The sequence below is a fragment of the Neoarius graeffei genome, chromosome 10 (genome assembly GCF_027579695.1).
Source record: "Neoarius graeffei isolate fNeoGra1 chromosome 10, fNeoGra1.pri, whole genome shotgun sequence".
Taxonomy (NCBI): Eukaryota; Metazoa; Chordata; class Actinopteri; order Siluriformes; family Ariidae; genus Neoarius; species Neoarius graeffei.
Window position 1 is genome coordinate 74,391,888 of NC_083578.1, and position 21,234 is coordinate 74,413,121.

Consider the following 21,234-nt stretch of genomic DNA (forward strand, 5'->3'; position numbering starts at 1 on the left):
TACATTACCGTTTAAAGGAACAGTCCACTGTACTTCCATAATGAAATATGTTATCTGAATTGAGACGAGCTGCTCCGTGCCTGTCCGAGCTTTGCGCGACCTCCCAGTCAGTCAGACGCGCTGTCACTCCTGTTAGCAATGTAGCTAGGCTCAGCATGGCCAATGGTATTTTTTGGGGCTGTAGTTAGATGTGACCAAACTCTTCCACGTTTTTCCTGTTTACATAGGTTTATATGACCAGTGACATGAAACAAGTTCAGTTACACAAATTGAAACGTGGCGATTTTCTATGCTATGGAAAGTCCGCACTATAATGACAGGCATACTAACACCTTCTGCGCACTTCGGCAGCGCATTGATATCTGTGCTCCGTATCAATGCACTGCCGAAGTGCGCAGAAGGTGTTAGTATGCCTGTCATTATAGTGCGGACTTTCCATAGCATAGAAAATCGCCACATTTCAATTTGTGTAACTGAACTTGTTTCATGTCACTGGTCATATAAACCTATGTAAACAGGAAAAACGTGGAAGAGTTTGGTCACATCTAACTACAGCCCCAAAAAATACCATTGGCCATACTGAGCCTAGCTACATTGCTAACAGGAGTGACAGCGCGTCTGACTGACTGGGAGGTCGCGCAAAGCTCGGACAGGTACGGAGCAGCTCGTCTCAATTCAGATAAGAACATATTTCATTATGGAAGTACGGTGGACTGTTCCTTTAACACCGAATGTTTTTTAGTTCTGGCAAAACAACTCCAGTAACTTAGCAGCCCTTTGTTCCATGACTTGTCTTACTTTATTTATACTTGAAGGGAAATTGCTTGCCTAACTTGGGAAGGTACTCTCAGTGATTACTGATAACATCTGATGTTTTAATCCAGTACAAATTGTCTGTCTGTAAATATTATGAGTCGAAAAGGTAATAATTCTGTAAATGATTGAACACAGAACCTTTTTAGTAATAGTCTGGTTATTTAAAGCTAGACGGCCTTTCAATTTCATAGAATCAATGAAATATAGTTCCCTCTGAAATTTGGTCATTGTGATATATGTATATTTCTGTAATATCTCAAAAAACAAACAAACAAAAAAACCAGGCCATTCTGTGGCTGGGAAGTTATTTAATTTGAGAGGATTCCCGAACAAATAACGTGCATGAAATTGCTCACTTCGTACAGTCAAGCAGACAGAGGAAGTCCGTGTGCACATGCACAGGTTTACCTGCTTCTTTTTCTTCTTCTTTTGGGTTTTACGGCAGCTTGTATGCACAGTGTTGCATTATTGCCATCTACAGGTTTACCTTCGACCATGCACTGACGGTTACATTATTCTGTCACTAAACGAACAGCTGATCACACCGAGGTGCTCGCTGACCGCCAATATTTATTAGTTTGGTCCTGCGTTTCCTTTCCTTCGCAACATAACGTCTTTTTTTTTCTTGCTTTCCATTACTGTAGTCGGGCTTTCATGTTTCATTCACACACTTGCATCCTCCATTTTTCTCTCCTGTTTCAAATTTGTATCCCACAATGCCTTGTGCAAACAGGATAAGCCCACCATGTGATGCATGATGTAGTATCTTGAATTGGGTCATGGTGAAGCAGGAAAAAATAGCAGAGAATTTAGGGCCATGTGGCCCTAAATTCATTAATTGTTCTATTTAAAAATAATAATAATAATAATAAAATTGGAAGTCTGTGATACAAATTCAGTAGCTTTCGGTCCACTAAACAAAAATAATTGGGTGTCAGGGAAAATTATTTTTATGACCTAAACTTGAAAAATCTGAAAGGCAGTATAGCTTTAAATAAGTTAATTAAACTAACAAAAAGTGCTAATGCAACTGTTGAATTCTTAATTCAGATTGATCAGAAGGTGTTGATTATTTTTCTTTAAAAGCAGCTCTGACAGTAGTTCTAGCTACAAAGCAAATCACAGGTTTATATTCTTTTAATGCTTTATCGTTTCTATAGTAATATCATTCACAAGGACTTCTATGGTGGTTGCTGTACATATTTACTATTAATAAATGAATTAAACACATGTACCGGTAATTGTTCATATGGTGACTTGTTTCATGGATGCTCCACAACATAAAATGTGACTGAAACAGATAAAAAGCATGATTTGTTATTGATTAGTAAATTAATATTGTTGCCAAACTGTGGTATAAGTGGAATAAAACACTTTGGGATGTCCTGTTAAACATTATAACGTTAAACAGTATTTCCCTTTCATCCACCATATGGCTGGGCGCTGATAATGATAGCAGAAGAGTCATCTTGGACTCCGAGGCAGTCTCTCTCTCTCTGTCTCTCGCTCTGCTCAGCTGCTGAGACATGCTGGAAACGATTTGAGCATGTTGGAATGCTCACAAGTGTCCGAGGCCATCGTTTCTGCCTCTGTTCTCCGTTTGTGTTTTCCTAGCACACAAAATGGTGGGGCCTTTTGAGTATACCACCCACATGCTGTAAAGACAACAAAGGGGGGGAGCACAAAATAACAAAGAGTGTGTGTTTATGCTTCTAGACAAACACACGCACAGTCTTTTGCATATATTAGTGAATAGGGTATTTGAAGATGGTAATAAAGAGAGTGTGAAAAGCTATACGATGGCTTTGGTCTTTTGTGCATTGATTGCTTTTTCTCTCTCGCGCGCGCGCACACACACACACACACAAGGGAACGTGACACTGCTAATGATCTATTTGTACTTCTCTCTCTTTTTTCAGGCAGATAGCCCTCGCTGATCTGACAATAATTAATAAAACGGATTTGGTGAACGAGGCTGAGCTTGATCAGCTTCGAGACACGGTCCGGTATGAAACTACAGCTGCACTTCACTGTATTTTTCACCAGATTGTGTAAAACCACTATATTCAGCGATCTTTTCTCATTGCATCTTTTTTGCACCATTTTTCTCTCAACTAATCATTATGAAACTTTATGAAGCCATTCTCGCATAGCTCTGTTCATGCTCTCTGTATTGCAGGTCTATTAACGGTCTCGTCAGGATCCTGGAAACACAAAGGTCTCGGTGAGTTTGTGCAAAACAATATAAATCACTGATATTTTTACCACTTCAGAAATTGTCTGAGAAACTCCTCTCGCAAACATTTTGAAGGAGCAGAATTAGAACTTTTGCTGGTCATAAAATGACATGCTCACAAAATCTGTCCAGTCTGTTGTTGTAACAAAACTGAAAGCTGTCAATCTTGACATCACACAAGCACCTTGAGCTGTTAGTCTTTACTGTTCCTATCTGCACAGGCAGTTTCACCACAGTCTGAGCCTGGAATGGGGTTTACTAAAGTTTACCTTCTTAAATTGTCCTAAGATTTATGATGACATTTCTCCTTGTAGGGTCGACTTATCTCAGGTGTTGGATCTGCATTGTTTTGACACCAAAGATAGTGTGAGGTAAGATGATTGTTCAGTAAAGCTAAGGTGAAGTTTCAGTGATGAAAACATGAATTAAATGTTACTCTAGTGCTTTTGTTCTTCCAAGAGAAATGTTTTGTACATGCTTCTGTTGGTATAAAATTATATTCTGGATATATTTGACTTTTGTAACACTGTATGTTGCATGCAGTTGGTTTCATTAGTTATTACCAAGGCAGTGTAGGATGGTTTAAATAATCTTGAATCACTGGGGTAGATATAAGCCCCCTCACTGCTACCTTGTTTTTATTAGTTAGAATTTTGTTTCCACTATTTTTTTAAGCAGGGAATTTGTCTAAAGGGCTTAATTACAGTGTCTTGAGAATATTAACACAAATTAAGAATATCTAATTTACTGGAAACGTAAGGCAAGAAAGTAATTAAATTATATGTGTATAAATAACACACCTAGAAATTATCTATGGAATAAAAGCTACAGCAAGTCATAAAATGGTGATAATGAAATAGTTATTTAAATAAGATTAAAGTAAACATAAACAGAGATATGAAAGATCAGTGGGAAAAATCAACATGCCGAATACAAAGAATTACAGTTCCTGTGAAAACAGATAAGTTAAAGTGCCAAACTGGTTCCATACTGTACAGTTTTAGTACTTTTAAAAAAAAAAAAAAATTCATTTTATGGTCAATGGGGAAAATAACAAACCAGTCTTTTTTCAGATCTGCTTACTGGGAACTGTGGTGGTAATCAATTATTGAAACATTAGTAATAATAATTCAGCAAGGTGCATGTGTATATAGACCTTTTACAATTAAAGCTTGTACACAAAAACAAGGGTCTGTGGATACTGAAGGCCAACCCTTTTTTTCTATAAAGATCATAGTAATGCATAATCTTTGTGTTTGCTCTGAATAAAATACAGAGACTAATATGAAATACTTAGACGAGGCAGGTTTTAGTGTTGTGGATTAGACCTATTCCTGTTATTTAAAGGGCTCCTGACAGCAAAATTATGCTCTAAAATAGGTTTCTGTAATAAAACTACAAACATCACTGATCACTTTCATGATAGAACTAACCACCAACAGAACGAAATCAGTAGATTTGTCTTTGTGCGAAGTTGCGTCAATCTGGCCAAGCACCAAGTCGCTGTCAGTGGCCGCCATATTTGCCGTGACGTCACATGCAGAACGACTGCTCGGCCTTCAAGGCAGCTATGGCCGACGAAACAGAGCGATTTTCTGACCAGTCTTCAGAAACTGAGGCCCTTTTTGAGGTTGACACTGGACATGTCGGATTACATGAAGATGAAGCAGTGGGTGGCATTTTGCCTTATCGTTTTGAGCTGTATCTGGACGATTTGCCTGCAGAAGGCGAGATTTCCGACTCGGATACAGACGACGAGCTCAATGCAGAGGACGTCGTGATCCCAGCTGACATCAGGACGCTCCAAAACACTGAATGGTAATATAATAAATAATAGATCTAGTCCTCTGGGGGGCATGCGGACAATATTACCGCACTGATTTCCTTTTAAAAATATGCTCTCTTGAAAGTTCATGGTCTTTTAGATTTGGGCCGTTTTCTCACATTTTTATTTGATAAGAATAAAAAGTTCTGTGAACTGATGAAATTCAATTGCATGTTAGGCCTATAAGGTCCAGCCAACACGGTATTGCAGGGGAACTGTGGCAGGACTTTGAATCATGAACAAATTCACCTATTGCTATTATTTATTAGTAAATATCTCATTACAAGATGGAGATCTACACCGAAAAATCATCAATCAACAACTAATCAAACAAGTGTCACGTGTCTGTCAGAGGCCCACCTGTCATTGGGAGTCCACATGTCCCGTGTCCGGCGCACTTTGTTTTGCCCACTCTTCGTGTCTGATGGGATCCTTGGGAAAGGTATACAGACTATACCCGGCTTCCCTGGTGTTTGAGCAAAATCCAGCCACACAACGAGCAGGCATATTCACCAAAATAAACGACTCGGACGCAAAAATATTCACTTGCAAAGCACTGGTGAACAACGAGAAGTTGAGAAAATGTCTGTCAGTGGTTCTGCATGTGACGTCATATCCGCCTTCTTCCTCAGCCATGGGTTGGCTTGCTATGATATTGATTTATCTGAGTGGCGGGCCATTCAAAACGATGTTTGTTACTATTCTGTCGCGCGATGTGTGAAGTAAATATGTCATTTTATTCAACTCAATATGGCTGAAATTAACAATTTAACATATTTTTTGCTGTCAGGAGCCCTTTAAAATGGATAAGTATGTTTCTTAAATAATACATTTACTATTACTAAAAGAACAAAAGATTTTTTCCTGTTAAAAATAATTTCATTAACTTGATCACATAAATCTTAAATGAATGTTTCTTATCTAACCATAGGCCCAGATAGTATACGTTAAACCTGCTTATATTTAACAATTATTTGCCGAAGGCGAGGTGAATATCAGTGAATAATAACCGAGATGAAGTCGAGGTTGTTATTCATCGATATTCACTGAGCCTGAGACGGATAATTGTTTTAGTATCAATACACAGGTGATTTATTTTTTAAAAATCGTATTAAAAATTAATTTATTTTATTCTTCAAAGGCGGCATGCAAATGTAATGCGCACAGACATGTCATTTTATCTTTGCCGAGTCACATAAAATACTTTGTTTTGAAATAGATAAAATAAATCACAATCTAGTTTACCTTTGAATAGTTTTAGACCAAACTTCGTACCATCTTCAGTGCTTTTAGGAACAGTATTTTCTTTCATAATTTGTAATTGTTCATCACTTACGGTGACAAAGCGATTGGCCGCCGTTTTGCCAAGTCGCTTGAGGTGATTATCGAGAAATAGTCTGAATCTCTCAACCAATCAGTGCGCATGATTTCCTATAATCACCTCTGTATTTAGACTAATATTTGATAACCATTACTTAATGCCATATTTTATACATGGACAATTGTATTTATTTTTCATTAGCTAGTATGCTGATGAATATTTCTTATTAGATTAGATTAGATAGAACTTTATTGATTCCTTTGGGAGGGTTCCCTCAGGGAAATTAAAATTCCAGCAGCATCATTACAGGATAAACAGAGAATAGAAAATAGAGAAAACTTCTAGATAAATTAAGTATTTACATATACAAAAAAAAAAAGTCCAGCAGGAGAGGTATTGCACATTTATATTGCACATTGTCCAGTATTGCTTTTTGTCAGGCTAGGCTACTGCTCCTTCCCGTCCTCTGTCCTCCTGTTACCCCCCCCCCCCCAGAGAGGAGTTGTACAGTCTGATGGTGTGAGGGACAAAGATCTAGCGATCTTTCTGCCTTCTAAAAATGTTTATAGCTCCTCTGGTGAAAACAAAATACATTAATAATAAAGGTTTCTTAATGAAGTCAATGATTTAAAAGGAATGTTAAAGGAAAAAGTTTCAGTCATAAGGATTTTATTCCAGTGTAGTCTCTGCTTTAATCCGAGCATCATATTAAGACTGTAATACAAGCATTCAGCTGTTGAATATCATTTGAAGTCCCTGAAAATTACCAAAGCTCTTAGTCACAGATCATAAATTGCATGTACTATTGCAAAAGCCACAGAGGGATTGGTCAGACAGTAAAAGATGCTCAGGCTAACTCAAACATCGACATGCAGATAAAGTAGATTAGCTCACATTTGTCAAAAACAATGATGAACGTTGGGAGTAAAAGACAGATTACTTATTTATCCCTACAAAGCACGCCTTTAATTAGATGGCCTGAGTTACAACACAAGACAGTTAGTAAGAGGTGAGCAGAGTGAAACAGTGTTAATGTGAATGGGAGAGGCCAGCTGCAGAGGATTAAAGTCTCCACAACATAGAATCTCTACCAACACGTGTCCATACAGCCACCCTTTCAGGCTTTTAGCACGCCCCATTTGCCCCCTGTGCTGGGGCGACCCCCCTCTGTTCCGCCTGTGTGGTACTCCCAGCAGAGAGTAATCCAAAGGGTAACGTTTACCCTCCCTTAGGGGTCATGGACTTCTCTCTGTCTTTCTTAGTCTCTTGCATTCTGCCCACAAAAACTCCTTTTCTCTCACTAGCATGTAGATTGTGTTTAAGGCAGGCACCTAAATCCAACTCGTTGTAGGGATTTTGCTAAGACTGTATATCTATAAGATGGCACTTTGATGTTTAAGGTCTTAAAAACAGTCTGTGGAATTTTATGTATTTATTTATTTATTTTTTAATTCAAATGAATATAATAATGAATTGTATTGTATGTTTTTCAGGCTGGCAGAGAAACTACAGTTAATGCAAACAACACACGCACATCTAGATAAGGTGATCATAAGCTGTGCTTAACGGTGTAATGTCTTGTGAAAGCTGTAGTTCAGAAAGCAGATGGTCTTCAGGACATAAGAATATCAGCATTAAAGATAACAGTCCTCAGATTTGTACTATATTTGGACATTTCAGTGCCAAAAATACTACATTTTAGGCCCATGCAACATGAAAAATATTACGCTTGGGCCCATGCACTGCCAACAATACTACATCTGGGCCCATTCAGTTCCAAAAATGCTACATTTGGGCCCAATGTATGCCCAGAATACAACATATGGGCCCATTCTATGCCATAAATACAACATGTAGACCAATTCTGTGCCTAAAATACTACATTTGGGCCAATTTAGTACCAAACATACTATATATAGTCACATTCAGTACCATAATACTACACTCTGGTCCATGTAGTCCAAAAATGCTACCTTTGGGTCCATTCAGTACTAAAAATACTAGATATGGGCCTATTCAGTGGCAAAATGTTACATTTGGGCCAAGTCAATGGCCAGAAAAATTAAATATCAAGTAAAGTGGGTCGTTCTTCTATATACAGTTCTAGCCAAAAATTTGGACACATCTTCTAATTCAATGTTTGTTTTTTTACCTCCGCCAAGGAGGTTGTTTTCGGTAGCGTTGTTTTGTTTGTTGGTTGGTTTGTCTGTTAGCAACATTACGGAAAAAGTTATGAACAGATTGCTCTGAAATTTTTCCAGAGGTGTGACTGGGCACAAGTAACAATCCATTAAATTTTGGCAGTGATCTGGATCACCTTCTGGATCCCGGATTTTTTTAAAGGATTCTTGGCGGAGGTCTGCACTCTCCGAGTGCTTTTCTAGTTTTCTTTATTTTTATTAATTAAGACACTTCCTGTCTTAAAGTAATGATGGACTGTCATTTCTGGTTAAGCTAATGCCAATAGTGTGCAACACGTCATCAAGGTAAACGGTGGTTACTTTGAAGAATCTAAAATGTGAAACATATTTTGGTTTTTTAACACTTTTGTGTTTACCTCATAATTCCATACATGTTCCAGATGTTATTTCATAGTTTTGATGTCTTCGGTATTACTCTACAATGTAGAAAATAGTCAAAATACAGAAAAACCTATGACTGAGTAGGTGTGTCCAAACTTTTGACTGCTACTGTAACTTCTGTACCTTGGAATGAAAAGTCTCCAGGATCATGATGCAACACGTACCAATACACAAAAAATACACAGAGCACAACACATTAACTAGACAGGATGACAGAACAGTGTTATCAACTGTACTGCCTGAATGCTCTGAATGCTATTGTATAGCGTAGCGATGCTAGGTAAAAAGTAACAGCAAAAAGACCCATAATATTAAGAGTCCAATAGAGGACTTTCACTGACGTCACGAATTTTTGTTTATCATGCAGTGTCCACCACATTGCTGGGCAAACAAAGAACCATAGTCATGAAAGGTAATGAAGAAAATCAAGAGGACTGCAGTCAGTACAGTCTCTCTGAAACAATAGAAAATGGATTTTATACCGGCAGATCGCGTTACCTCGAAAAGCTTAAATGTGCAGGCATCACAGATCCATATAATTTACACACAAACGTATTTATTTATTCTGCCCACTGTTCGCTCTCTCTCTCTCTCTCTCTCTCTCTCTCTCTCTCTCTCTCTCTCTCTCTGTGTGCATGCACAGGTTAAATGTAGAGGAGGAATGTGATGAAAATAAAGGCTGTTTCTTCTTAATTTACCCACAAATGTATTTATTCCACTTGAAAAGTGTACGGCAAACCAGCTGCTGGATTTGGGACACTATGACATCCTGAACTGTTTAGTATTTAGGACTTCTAAATACACCAGAGATGCTAAAGGCATTCAAAAGTACAGATACCTACCAATATTTTGAGGCAGGTTTCATGCATGCTGGAATGTTATGGGAAATTCCTGATAAAGAAAAATACCTTATTATGACAGAGGTAAGCTCAGAAATGGACTTCTAATAGTAATATACAAGCCAGGGCCTAGATCTAGCATATTTTATGGTGTTTAGCTGAGTCTACATTATCAGTACATAACAAACATGCTGCTAATCGAGCCAAGCATTGGGTCTAATAAAATATATCGCATCCAAAGCCCATATCCAGATATACATTTTAACGTTGCACAAAGCTTTCATACTAACCTGATATAAAATGTTCTCCACACACACAGGAATGTTTTGTTAGCATCCCGTTTAACTGCAGCTCACCATTTTGCTCGTCTTTCTGGGTTTGCTGGGAAATGGTGAAAAGTTAAACCAGGCTTATCTCCACGTCTGTTATTACATCCAAAAGCACTACAGGTCTCTGGCATTGTTCTTTTCAATGTAGCTTATACAAGTTTATCTGTCGATGTTTACTGAATTTGACTTATAGTTACTCGTGTACACTTGTGCCGATTGTTGTCAAACACAAAGGTTGGCCGGCAATATGGGCGCGTAAACAAAGCCACAGTTTCGATGACGTCACATGAAAGTCCTCCATAGCAGCATTATAATGTGGACTCATTTAATGCCAAAAATACTACATTTGGGCCCATTCTGTGTTTTCTCTAACCTTAAAGTTTCATATACAGTTAGATCCATAAATATTTGGACAGAGGCAACATTTTTCTAATTTTGGTTCTGTACATTACCACAATGAATTGTGAACAAAACAATTCAGATGCAGTTGAAGTTCAGACTTTCGGCTTTAATTCAGTGGGTTGAACAAAATGATTGCATAAAAATGTGAGGAACTAAAGCATTTTTAAACACAATCCCTTCATTTCAGGGGCTCAAAAGTAATTGGACTAATTAAATAATTGTAAATAAAATGTTCATTTCTAATACTTGGTTGAAAACCCTTTGTTGGCAATGACTGCCTGAAGTCTTGAACTCATGGACATCACCAGACGCTGTGTTTCCTCCTTTTTAATGCTCTGCCAGACCTTTACTGCAGGGGTTTTCAGTTGCTGTCTGTTTGTAGGGCTTTCTGTCTGAAGTTTAGTCTTTAACAAGTGAAATGCATGCTCAATTGGGTTGAGATCAGGTGACTGACTTGGCCATTCAAGAATATTCCACTTCTTTGCTTTAATAAACTCCTGGGTTGCTTTGGCTTTATGTTTTGGGTCATTGTCCATCTGTATTATGAAACGCCGACCAGTCAGTTTGGCTGGATTTGAGCACACAGTATGTCTCGGAATACCTCAGAATTCATCCGGCTGCTTCTGTCCTGTGTCACATCATCAATAAACACTGGTGACCTAGTGCCACTGGTAGCCATGCATGCCCAAGCCATCACACTGCCTCCACCGTGTTTTACAGATGATGTGGTATGCTTTGGATCATGAGCTGTACCATGCCTTCGCCATACTTTTTTCTTTCCATCATTCTGGTAGAGGTTGATCTTGGTTTCATCTGTCCAAAGAATGTTCTTCCAGAACTGTGCTGGCTTTTTTAGATGTTTTTTAGCAAAGTCCAATCTAGCCTTTTTATTCTTGAGGCTTATGAGTGGCTTGCACCGTGCAGTGAACCCTCTGTATTTACTTTCATACAGTCTTCTCTTTATGGTAGATTTGGATATTGATACGCCTACCTCCTGGAGAGTGTTGTTCACTTGGTTGGCTGTTGTGAAGGAGTTTCTCTTCACCATGGAAATTATTCTGTGATCATCCACCACTGTTGTCTTCTGTGAGTGTCCAGGTCTTTTTGCATTGATGAGTTCACCAGTGCTTTCTTTCTTTCTCAGGATGTACCAAACTGTAGATTTTGCCACTCTAATATTGTAGCAATTTCTCGGATGGGTTTTTTCTGTTTTCGCAGCTTAAGGATGGCTTGTTTCACCTGCATGGAGAGCTCCTTTGACCGCATGTTTTCTTCACAGCAAAATCTTCCAAATGCAAGCACCACACCTCAAATCAACTCCAGGCCTTTTATCTGCTTAGTTGAGAATGACATAACGAAGGAATTTCCCACACCTACCCATGAAATAGCCTTTGAGTCAATTGTCCAATTACTTTTGGTCCCTTTAAAAACAGGGTGGCACATGTTAAGGAGCTGAAACTCCTAAACCCTTCATCCAATTTTAATGTGGATACCCTCAAATGAAAGCTGAAAGTCTGGACTTTATGTCCATGTCCATTATATAACTATAACTTGAATATGTTTCAGTAAACAGGTAAAAAAAAAATTTGTGTCAGTGTCCATATATATATGGACCTAACTGTATATTTTTGTTGAAATTCCCAACTCGCACCCACAAAAATGGCTGAACAGTTTGACATGGGATTACACAGGCATGAGTGCAAAATCACTGAAATGCATTCAGGTATGGAGAGAAGATATTACCCTTTTGGGAAGTGTTATTCAGTTATTCATATTATTGCATATGACAAAGTAACTACAGTGAATTAGTTCCCACATTTTAATAGTAACGGTGTATAGTTACAAGAATGTAACTCTTAACAATATTTAATTCTGAACCACCAACTGATTCTGGGAATTGAAGAGGTCAATGTAACACTTATCACATTACTACAAATTACGCAATATAACAATACCCGACCCCCTGGACTTCCTCTACTTCAAAGACACTAACATAGAATATGTGAACTTTAGAGACTTCTGCTCTTTATATCTCTAATTAGGTCTTAACTCTAGATCCTTTTGGTCACAGGATTAACTGAAGTTTTAAAGGCCTCAAATTGCTTAGATTTCCTTCCCATATTGATTGTAAAGAGTGTAAGAGCTGGTGTATGTGGTTTTGGGGGGAGGATTGGTTTAGTTTTAGTATTGGCCCTCGATCTTTTCCCGCAAGTGTCCCCCACCCCCCACTCCTCCTCTCACCGAGACGGGTCCCATTGCTCTTTTCATGCAAACGAGAGCCCTGTTTCTGTTGTTATTCCGGAGGAAAAAAGGAAGTGTGTTACCTCGACACTGTCAAACAATGGTTTAAATATCTGCGAAGTGGTCTTGTAATGCCCCAGGGAAGTTCACGAGTTTGGTGGGGTGAATAAAGATGAGTTGACTGAGATTGTGTGCAAAAACTGATACTGGTGTCTTGAGGAAATTAACATTTTTAACACATTTGGTGATAAGACATTAACTGTGTTTGTTGTGCCATACAGAAATCCTTTTAATACTACTTCTGCCTGTGCTTTGTTATTGTTATTCACTCATTTGTATTTTTTGAGTCGAAATATTTATCTACAAATTTGTTGTAAATGTTTTGTTTTATTTGTTCCTGTAATTTACAGGATATATTAACAGTTACGTTTGAAGTACCTGGAAGTGTCTCCGAGGACCATTTAAATGTCTTTATTCAGGTAGGAATAACTGCTAATAAAATACCTCGATTACTGCATGTAAGAGCAACTTATATAGTGTTTGTCTGTACTTTTTGTGTTGTAGGACCTTTTATGGGAAAAGATGTTTAAGAACAAAGCAGGACTCTCGATGAATGTCATTCGCTTAAAGGTGAGATTAAAATAATCTCCGAGATAATCTATCCTGGAGACGCTGTTGTTACATGGGTGTAGATTTCTAATGATGCAAAGAGCAGCTGTCTGAAGTTACTTCAGTAAAAGTGAAGTAAAAGCTCTTGTTTTTCTACAAAGTACAATGCTGCCAAACTAAAGGCAGAATGGACTTAAAATCTTCAAGTATTGTAGGTGTTGTGTGCTGAGCTTTTCCTGGCTGCTTTAATTATTTTTCATGTTTTTTTTTTACACAGTTCTGTTTGTGTTCTATTTACCTTCTGGACTTGTAGCTATGGGAAAGTGTGAAATATGCAATAAACTGAGCAGCTGTAAATCTACTGGGCTTAAACAAGCTCTTCAGAATTGCTGGTTATTTGAGCTTTACTTGTAGAAAGATATATTTTGGAGAAATATAACCTTTACCTTCACTGACTGACAAAATTCTAATGTAAGAAAGAAAGGGGAATTAAAATAATGCTGTTTCAGCTGGACTCAAGTGGAAGTAATATATGCTTGTTCCTTGAACACAGAAATAATCCTGTGTAATAACTATTATTATTTTTTTCACGGTCCAGTTTCCATCAAATCCTGCGCTCTGATTGGCTGGCAAGCGGGTCCGTATCCTACGGTATGGACCCTGGTTACGGACCTCTGGCGACTCGCTCGTTCACAACAACAAACATAGTAGCATTTTTTGTCAACATTTATCTTTTTTTTAATAAGATTTATTGATTATCATCAAAAATCTTATAAATTTTTGCCAGCATTTCTCAGGAGAATAGCATTAATTTTACAGCATGGATAGTGATAACAGTCTACACAGCAAAGCGAGTTTTACTACCCTGAGGAAGAAGAAATTAAAGAAAACATTTCAGGAGAAAGCTAAAAACCTCTAACTGTTGCTAACGCCGAGCAAAAACATGGCTGAATCCTGAATGACTCAATTTTGTATAAATAGGGGACTACATAGGCGGCAAAATGAAGGTTTTTTTTTTCCTGCCATGGAAGTACACTTGTATACCGAGGAGGAAGCCATTTGCATTATAGCCGTGAATGAGGATTCAAAATGGCGGCTCGATTTTCCCTTTCGGATGCTCTCGTTTTCTGTTAGAATTTGGTAAAGAAAAAATAAATATATTATTTACCAGCTTAAAGGAATACTCCGGAGTGAAATGCTTTCTAGGTCTATTTTCGCATTATTGGGAGTGCATACGTTGAGTTGCTACCACAATCACGTCAATCGGATGTGTTTTGAGAAAATTCGTTTTTTGCGATTTCAACCGGAAAGCGCTAACACGGCAGTGCGCGGGGCATGTCTTTTTGCCTATACAAAACGCTAGTTTTAAAACCATTGCAAAGCTCAAAACAACATGACAGTTCTGTGGAAGTGAGTAGAGGGTTCCTACAAACAAAACGAAGTGTCCCTAGCTCTGCAAGTGCACGGACAGAGTGTGTAGAAGAGTAAATACAAAGCCAGTGACCTTACCTGAAGTTGTTCTTCTCCGGAAGCCATCTTCAGGGGAAAGTCCGTAAAAGTCGAGTGCCAAGTGCAGAGCCCATCCCACTGGAAATGCACCATGGAACCCTCTACTCACTTCCATAGAACTGTCATGTTGTTTTGAGCTTTGCAATGGTTTTAAAACTAGCATTTTGTATCGGCAAAAAGACATGCCCCGCGCACTGCCGTGTTAGTGCTTTCCGGTTGAAATCACAAAAAACGAATTTTCTCAAAACACATCCGATTGACGTGATTGTGGTAGCAACTCAATGTATGCACTCCCAATAATGCGAAAATAGACCTAGAAAGCATTTCACTCCGGAGTATTCCTTTAAGGTCGATCCGCATGGTGAAATACCATGACCTCAGCCTTGAATACTGACCTTGGCCCAAAGGGCCTCGGTCAGTACTTTCAAGACCTCGGTCATGGTATTTCACGATACGGACCTCCCAGCTGGTAAATAACACATATTTCTGTCCACATTCAGTGGATATGAGCAATCACGCGCTCTGATTGTCTACTCTACTATTCAACTATCAGCTCATATACCATGAGTAGAGAAAAACAAAATGGCGGAGCGTGTTGCTGAATCAACCGAGGACAAAATACAAAAAAAAGCAACAAAATATGGAATGAAAATATTTGATAGTGAGAACATGTGTATATATATTTTTAAAATTTCAATAATTATTATTATAGCATTTTTCACAAATTGCTCCTGTCATTTTGCTGGTTTGTTTACATTCTTCACCTTTAAGCATTAAGATTTGTTGAAATTAATTAATTAATGTATTTATTTATTTATTTATTTATTTTTTTTAGACTGGCTCAAAAGCTCAAAGAAGTTTTGAAAATTACATAACTGAAATGTCCAAGGAAGAATTAAATAGATGTCTAAAGCTATTCTGTACCTCAGCACGACAGCAAGACGGCACGTTCTACAAAAAAACACTAAAGTCAATTCATGCAGCCATCGATAGGTTTTTAAGAAGTCTGCCTAAGCAGAAATGATTTAGTCGGACGTTTTGTATAAAGTTTTCATTTATCGAATTCGAAAAAAAAGCTCTGTTTTCTCAAAATCCAGTGAATGTGGATATAATAAAACAGTTATTCCACTCAGTCTCGTCGTACATGGCTTATAGCCGACTCGACGATCTGCACCTTGTCAACTATCAGCTCATGTACAACTCGATTTTGTGGAATAACTGTTAACTGTACATGAATTATTGTCAAGTGACTTATTACATTATCTTTAAATCATTTTCTTTCTCACCCTAAAGGTTAACTGATATATATTTATTATTAGAAGAAATTAATCATTAAAATGTATATTATAATTGCAAAGAATAGGTACATAGTTATATTTGGCACACCAAGTTTGTGTTTGTCTCATTAGTGTATCAGTGTAAATGATAAACATACCCACATTTCTTAGTGCAGCAAACATCATAACAGATTTAATTCACTCATGCAACCAGCCCGTATAAATCAAGCATTTTTTAAAGGTACTTGATGGGGATAGTATCTGTATTATCTTTAAGTACGTATCATAATTATCAATGATGGAGAGAGAGTGCAACAATTTTTCCATGCTGTTTAACATGGAAGGAAAAAAGAATTAAGTTAAAAATGTGGAACTATTGATAGACAGTCAATCAGTGAACGAACAATGTGCTTTGACACCAATGGTTTTTTTTTGTTTGTTTTTTTCAAAATCCCACAGTCAAATTGCATGAACACAAGATTTCATGTTTGTTAATCATTGATATGTGTGTTTTATGCTGTACAGGGCATCTTGTCTTTGCGTGGTAAGCAGAAGAAAGCAATGCTGCAGGGCGTACATGAGCTTTATGAGCTGGATGAAACATCTGAGGCCTGGACAGATGGAGAGCCCAGGGTCAATCGACTGGTTTTAATCGGTGAGAAATCCACCTTTTCCTGCATGTTTGTTTATCCTGTTGATTAGTCCAAGCTGAAATAGAAATACTTTGTGCTTTCTGGACTACTTTTGTGTATTTCTGGATTAAGCCTAGTCCTGGTCCACATTATTAATCGTAACCTATATCTAGAAATAGGCACTCACAATGTCACTTTTCAGGTTGTAGTATATTGTATAATTTGTGTTGATTTTAAGCAGTCATAACACACATTCTCTTAATTTCAGGTCGCCATTTGGATGGAGACATTTTAAAGAAAGAGTTCCTCTCTTTAGTCTCCACTGGAGAGGACTGATGGAATAAAAGCATCATAAAGTAGGAGTGTGGATCGAGGACTGGTTTTTGCCACCCATATCCTATTACACATGATTATAGACAAACTAAAGCTGACCACAGACCAGCACTACTATTCTGAGATGCTTTTATACAAGCAGACTGTAATTTCATGTTTCCAGTCATAGTTTAAGGTGCTATGCACAGAAATTTGCACTCCCATCCTTGGTGCTCATGACTATGATTAAGGTACTCGTATCAGAAGCATGCAAAGGACCTTGTATTAGTGAGCTCTTGTGTGGTTACAGGAGTATCTCTAGTCTGTAAAGTTGTATCTTTTAATATGTGTGGTTTTGGATGAAAAACAAAAGCTACACTCAACACTATATCATGCTTCCTTTTCGAAAAATGGTCCTTCAAGGTTTTTTGGATAGTAAGGGTTCTTAGGTGGCTATAAATCTTCCTAGAACCCTCTCTTACGTAGAACTTTTAAGAATTCTATATTCGGCATTTCTTTCTGAGAGAATACAGTACTTGAATAACTGCTGTCAAACATGCAGCCATCAACTTTCACGGAGCTGCAGTGGACTGATACCTGTACACGCATCTGCTATAGTTTTTAACTATTGTTAGGTTGTTTGACACTTGTATTAGTGAGCAAATTTTAATTATTGGAAATTACTGGGTTTAATATTTCTTTAACTATAAAGAAATTGATTCAATAAATATTTATGTAAATGTTTTATATGGTTTATATTGATTCTGTTCATCAGAGTAATTCCAGCCCCCTGTGATGCTATTATTATTGTTGTTGTTGTTGTTGTTGTTATTATTATTATTATTATTATTATTATTAATAAATAGAAGTAAAATTAGAGAAATGTCAGAGAAGCTGAGCACTTCATTGCAGAACTTGCATCGAAATTGTCAGAGAAGAAACAGCTGTAATATAGTGTAGTAATACACGTTAAGAGCTACGTTATCATTTAACTTACTTAGATTAGTGCAGTGTTATGCTTGAGGATAATCAAACTTGAAATGAATTTTGACATTAGCATTGTGGAAATCTCAAACGCAGCTGGTAAAATTCAGTAGACATTAATTTAAACTATGAAGGTGTATTTTAACCCAAGTTCTGCATCACATTTTGATAGATTACTATTATCATTCACATTGTGCAAAAGTCTAGGGCACCCTATTTTTTTTTTTCATACAAACTTTGTTATAGATTTCTATATTATGACTTCTACATTATCGAGTCAGTACAAGAACATTTTATAGTTACAAACGTTCATTTTCCAGCACAAAATTAAATGTTACCGGGGGGAAAAGGTTGTATCTGAGCAGCATATTACATAAGAGACCACTTTTCAGATTAAAAAAGAAAACATAATGAAGGCTGCTGGATTTTGGTGCAAAATGAAGATGCAAGTGTGACAAAGTGTCCAGAAGAACTGTCGCTGGTTCTGCAAGATGCTCAGTAAAACCTACAGCTCATTTCCTTATAAAACTGCACTCACTGTACCTGAGACTTTTTTTTTTTGAAAGCAAAGGGTCATCCCACACCAACTATTGACTTTGTTTCATTTATTATGGCTTACTGTTTATAATATTTTTTTAAATGTTGAAACATTTAATTTCATTGTTTTAAACCATTAGCATTTTTTTTGACGTGTTTAAGACTTTTGCACAGTACTGTGAGATATATAGATTACATTTTATCACAAGAGTAAAAAGTCCTTTTTTGAGTGAAACTAATTAGCCAAAGTGCAATTGGGGGGGATCACAGAATCACAGGAAAAGCCTGAAGTTGATAGTCTATGATTTGTTAATGTGACAAATGTTTGTTTTGTATGCTGCTACATGTGAGATTCTTGATGACTTGAAACACCCACTTAACACCCAGGAATTGAATCCTGTAAAGTGACAGTCTCACTATTCCACGACATTCTTATAAGTGTGAATAAATGAATAAGAATATAATAATGCATTTGAATATAAGGAACTGGCCCCGCCCATATGTTTTTTTTTTTCTGCAGTTTCTTTTGCAGTATGAAATGCTTTATACACGCACTGATTTGCATCTAACACCATGTTACATTTTGATGAGGATTCGATGTTATATCCTCCTGGGAACCAAGAAAAAAATGTGTCTCTCAATTTCTCTTTTGTTGTAATTTTCTTACTAGGAATTTTCCAGCAACCCTCCTAGTCACATGATACATCACTGGAAAGCCCAGGATTCAAGTGAATAGCTTGAGAGAGTAAGAGAGGGTGTGCACGTAAAACAAATGTCAACTACAGAGGACACAAGTCTATGGGTTGGTTCTCAGGAGGATATACTTGTCATTTAATGAAAGGAGTAAACAAGCCATGTTGCTGGTTGTTTACCTGTTTAACTTGACTCTGAGGGTAAATGTAGGCAGATCTCAGAGGCCTGTTCCCCACTGTGAGGAAGTGGATGGGCTGGTCCATCCCTCTTTCAGCTGTATGTGAGATCTGTGCTAACTGCTTTACGCCAACACGTTTGCTTTGAGGATGGTTCAGGCCATTCATGTGGCCGTAATAAAACACCGCCGTGTTTCCCTGCAGGCTGTAATACAGCTGCGCCGTTTCCTACTGCATTCTCATGCTAAAGAGCAGTTTAGCGGCCTCTATGTGTCCGTCCTCAGGCGGACCACCGAGGCGCTCCATGGTCATTCTCATGGTCGCACCGCCCGCCGAGAGCTTCAGCAGGCAAACTAAACCAAACACAGGCGGTCCTGCGGGAAACGATCTGTGGTTTAATCCCGACTTGACAAGCATGGGGTGAAAAAACACTCCCAAGTCTCACCTCAACTCCAACTGAGCTCCTGCTTCTGAAGAGGCAGGAAAAATCTGACAGCATAGATCTACAGAACAGGGTGGAAATTACCTTTTAGAGTAAACGATGATAGATAGATAGATAGATAGATAGATAGATAGATAGATAGATAGATAGAACTTTATTGATCCCTTTGGGAGGGTTCCCTCAGGGAAACTGAAATTCCAGCAGCATCCAGGATAAACAGAGAATGGAAAACATTTCTAGATAAATTAAATATTAGCATATACAAATATTTAAAAAAAAAATGAAAAAGTCCAGCAGAAGAGGTGTTGCACATTGTCCAGTATTGCTTTTTGTCAGGCTAGGCTACTGCTCCTTCCCGTCCTCTGTCCTCCTGAGGAGTATGGAATCAATTTTGTGCCAATTTTGCACGATTACACGAATAATTTGTTTGCCAGTCTAAAAAAAATTGACTTTTTTTTTTTTTTTTTTTGTATTTTGATTTGTCGTTTTTGTTTGATATTTCAAAAGTATTGTATGAACATTTTGGCACAGAATTGATTCCATAGGTACAGTCTGATGGCGTGAGGGACAAAGGAGTTTTTAAAGTCTTTTAGTCCTGCACTTGGGAAAGAGCATTCTGTCACTGAACAGGCTCCTCTGGTTGCTGATGGTGTGCAGAAGGTGACTAGCATCATCCATGATGTTCAGTAGTTTGTCCAAAGTCCTCTTCTCTGCCAGCGTCACCAGAGAGTCCAGCTTCATGCCGACCACAGAGCCGGCCCACCTGATCAGTTTGTCCAGCCTGTCCAGCTGTCCTTTCTAGGTAAAATGGACACGTTAAAGGAAAGCTACAAAATCAGTGCGACAGTTCAGTACCCTTTCTTGTAGTTTACAAGAGTTTATTTCTGCACAAAACACACATTTTTACGGTATGTATGAGTATTTATAGGCCACAAAACATGAATAATGTGAAATGTCTCAGATCTGCAAACATCACAGATCATTTTAAAATCCTGAAATCACAGGTTTATTCTGCAAGATGTCTAATGTAGCAAGTAGCAATTAAAAATCTCTTAAGCTCAGGTCTCATAAGAGCAGTGTCATTGTTTCAAATAAGTGTCCTTTCTCCTTTTTTATCTTTTCAATAGTTCATTTTAGTCATTGTCTCCCTTATGTCTCTGTGTCTGTTTTGAGATTTAGAGTGTTTGTCTGTGTTTTAGTCTGTGTTAATGTTACCGGTCTCTGTTTGTATATGTATATGAAACTTTTTAATTTTATTTGCTGCCATCTTGGCCAGGACTCCCTGGAAGAAGAGATATTGTATCTCAATGGGACCTTCCTGGTAAAATAACGGATAGACAGATAGATAGATAGATAGATAGATAGATAGATAGATAGATAGATAGATAGATAAGCAAGCAAGGGTTTAAAAATAAATAAATAAATAAGGTTTTAAATATCTTCCTCTAATAAATTACTTTTTTTTAATTGCT

General features: G+C 37.7%; 1 protein-coding gene across 1 annotated transcript in view; it reads left to right on the top strand.

The window, feature by feature from the left end:
- Positions 1-17,675, top strand: part of cbwd (COBW domain containing) — a 30,192-nt gene extending 12,517 nt beyond the window's left edge. The window contains exons 9-16 of the mRNA XM_060932298.1: positions 2,736-2,822; positions 2,996-3,040; positions 3,367-3,423; positions 7,692-7,743; positions 13,002-13,070; positions 13,156-13,221; positions 16,512-16,641; positions 16,887-17,675. Coding sequence (XP_060788281.1) covers positions 2,736-2,822; positions 2,996-3,040; positions 3,367-3,423; positions 7,692-7,743; positions 13,002-13,070; positions 13,156-13,221; positions 16,512-16,641; positions 16,887-16,954 — 574 coding nt within the window. The 3' untranslated portion in view covers positions 16,955-17,675. The remainder of the gene's footprint in view (positions 1-2,735; positions 2,823-2,995; positions 3,041-3,366; positions 3,424-7,691; positions 7,744-13,001; positions 13,071-13,155; positions 13,222-16,511; positions 16,642-16,886) is intronic.
- Positions 17,676-21,234: the final 3,559 nt, after the last annotated feature.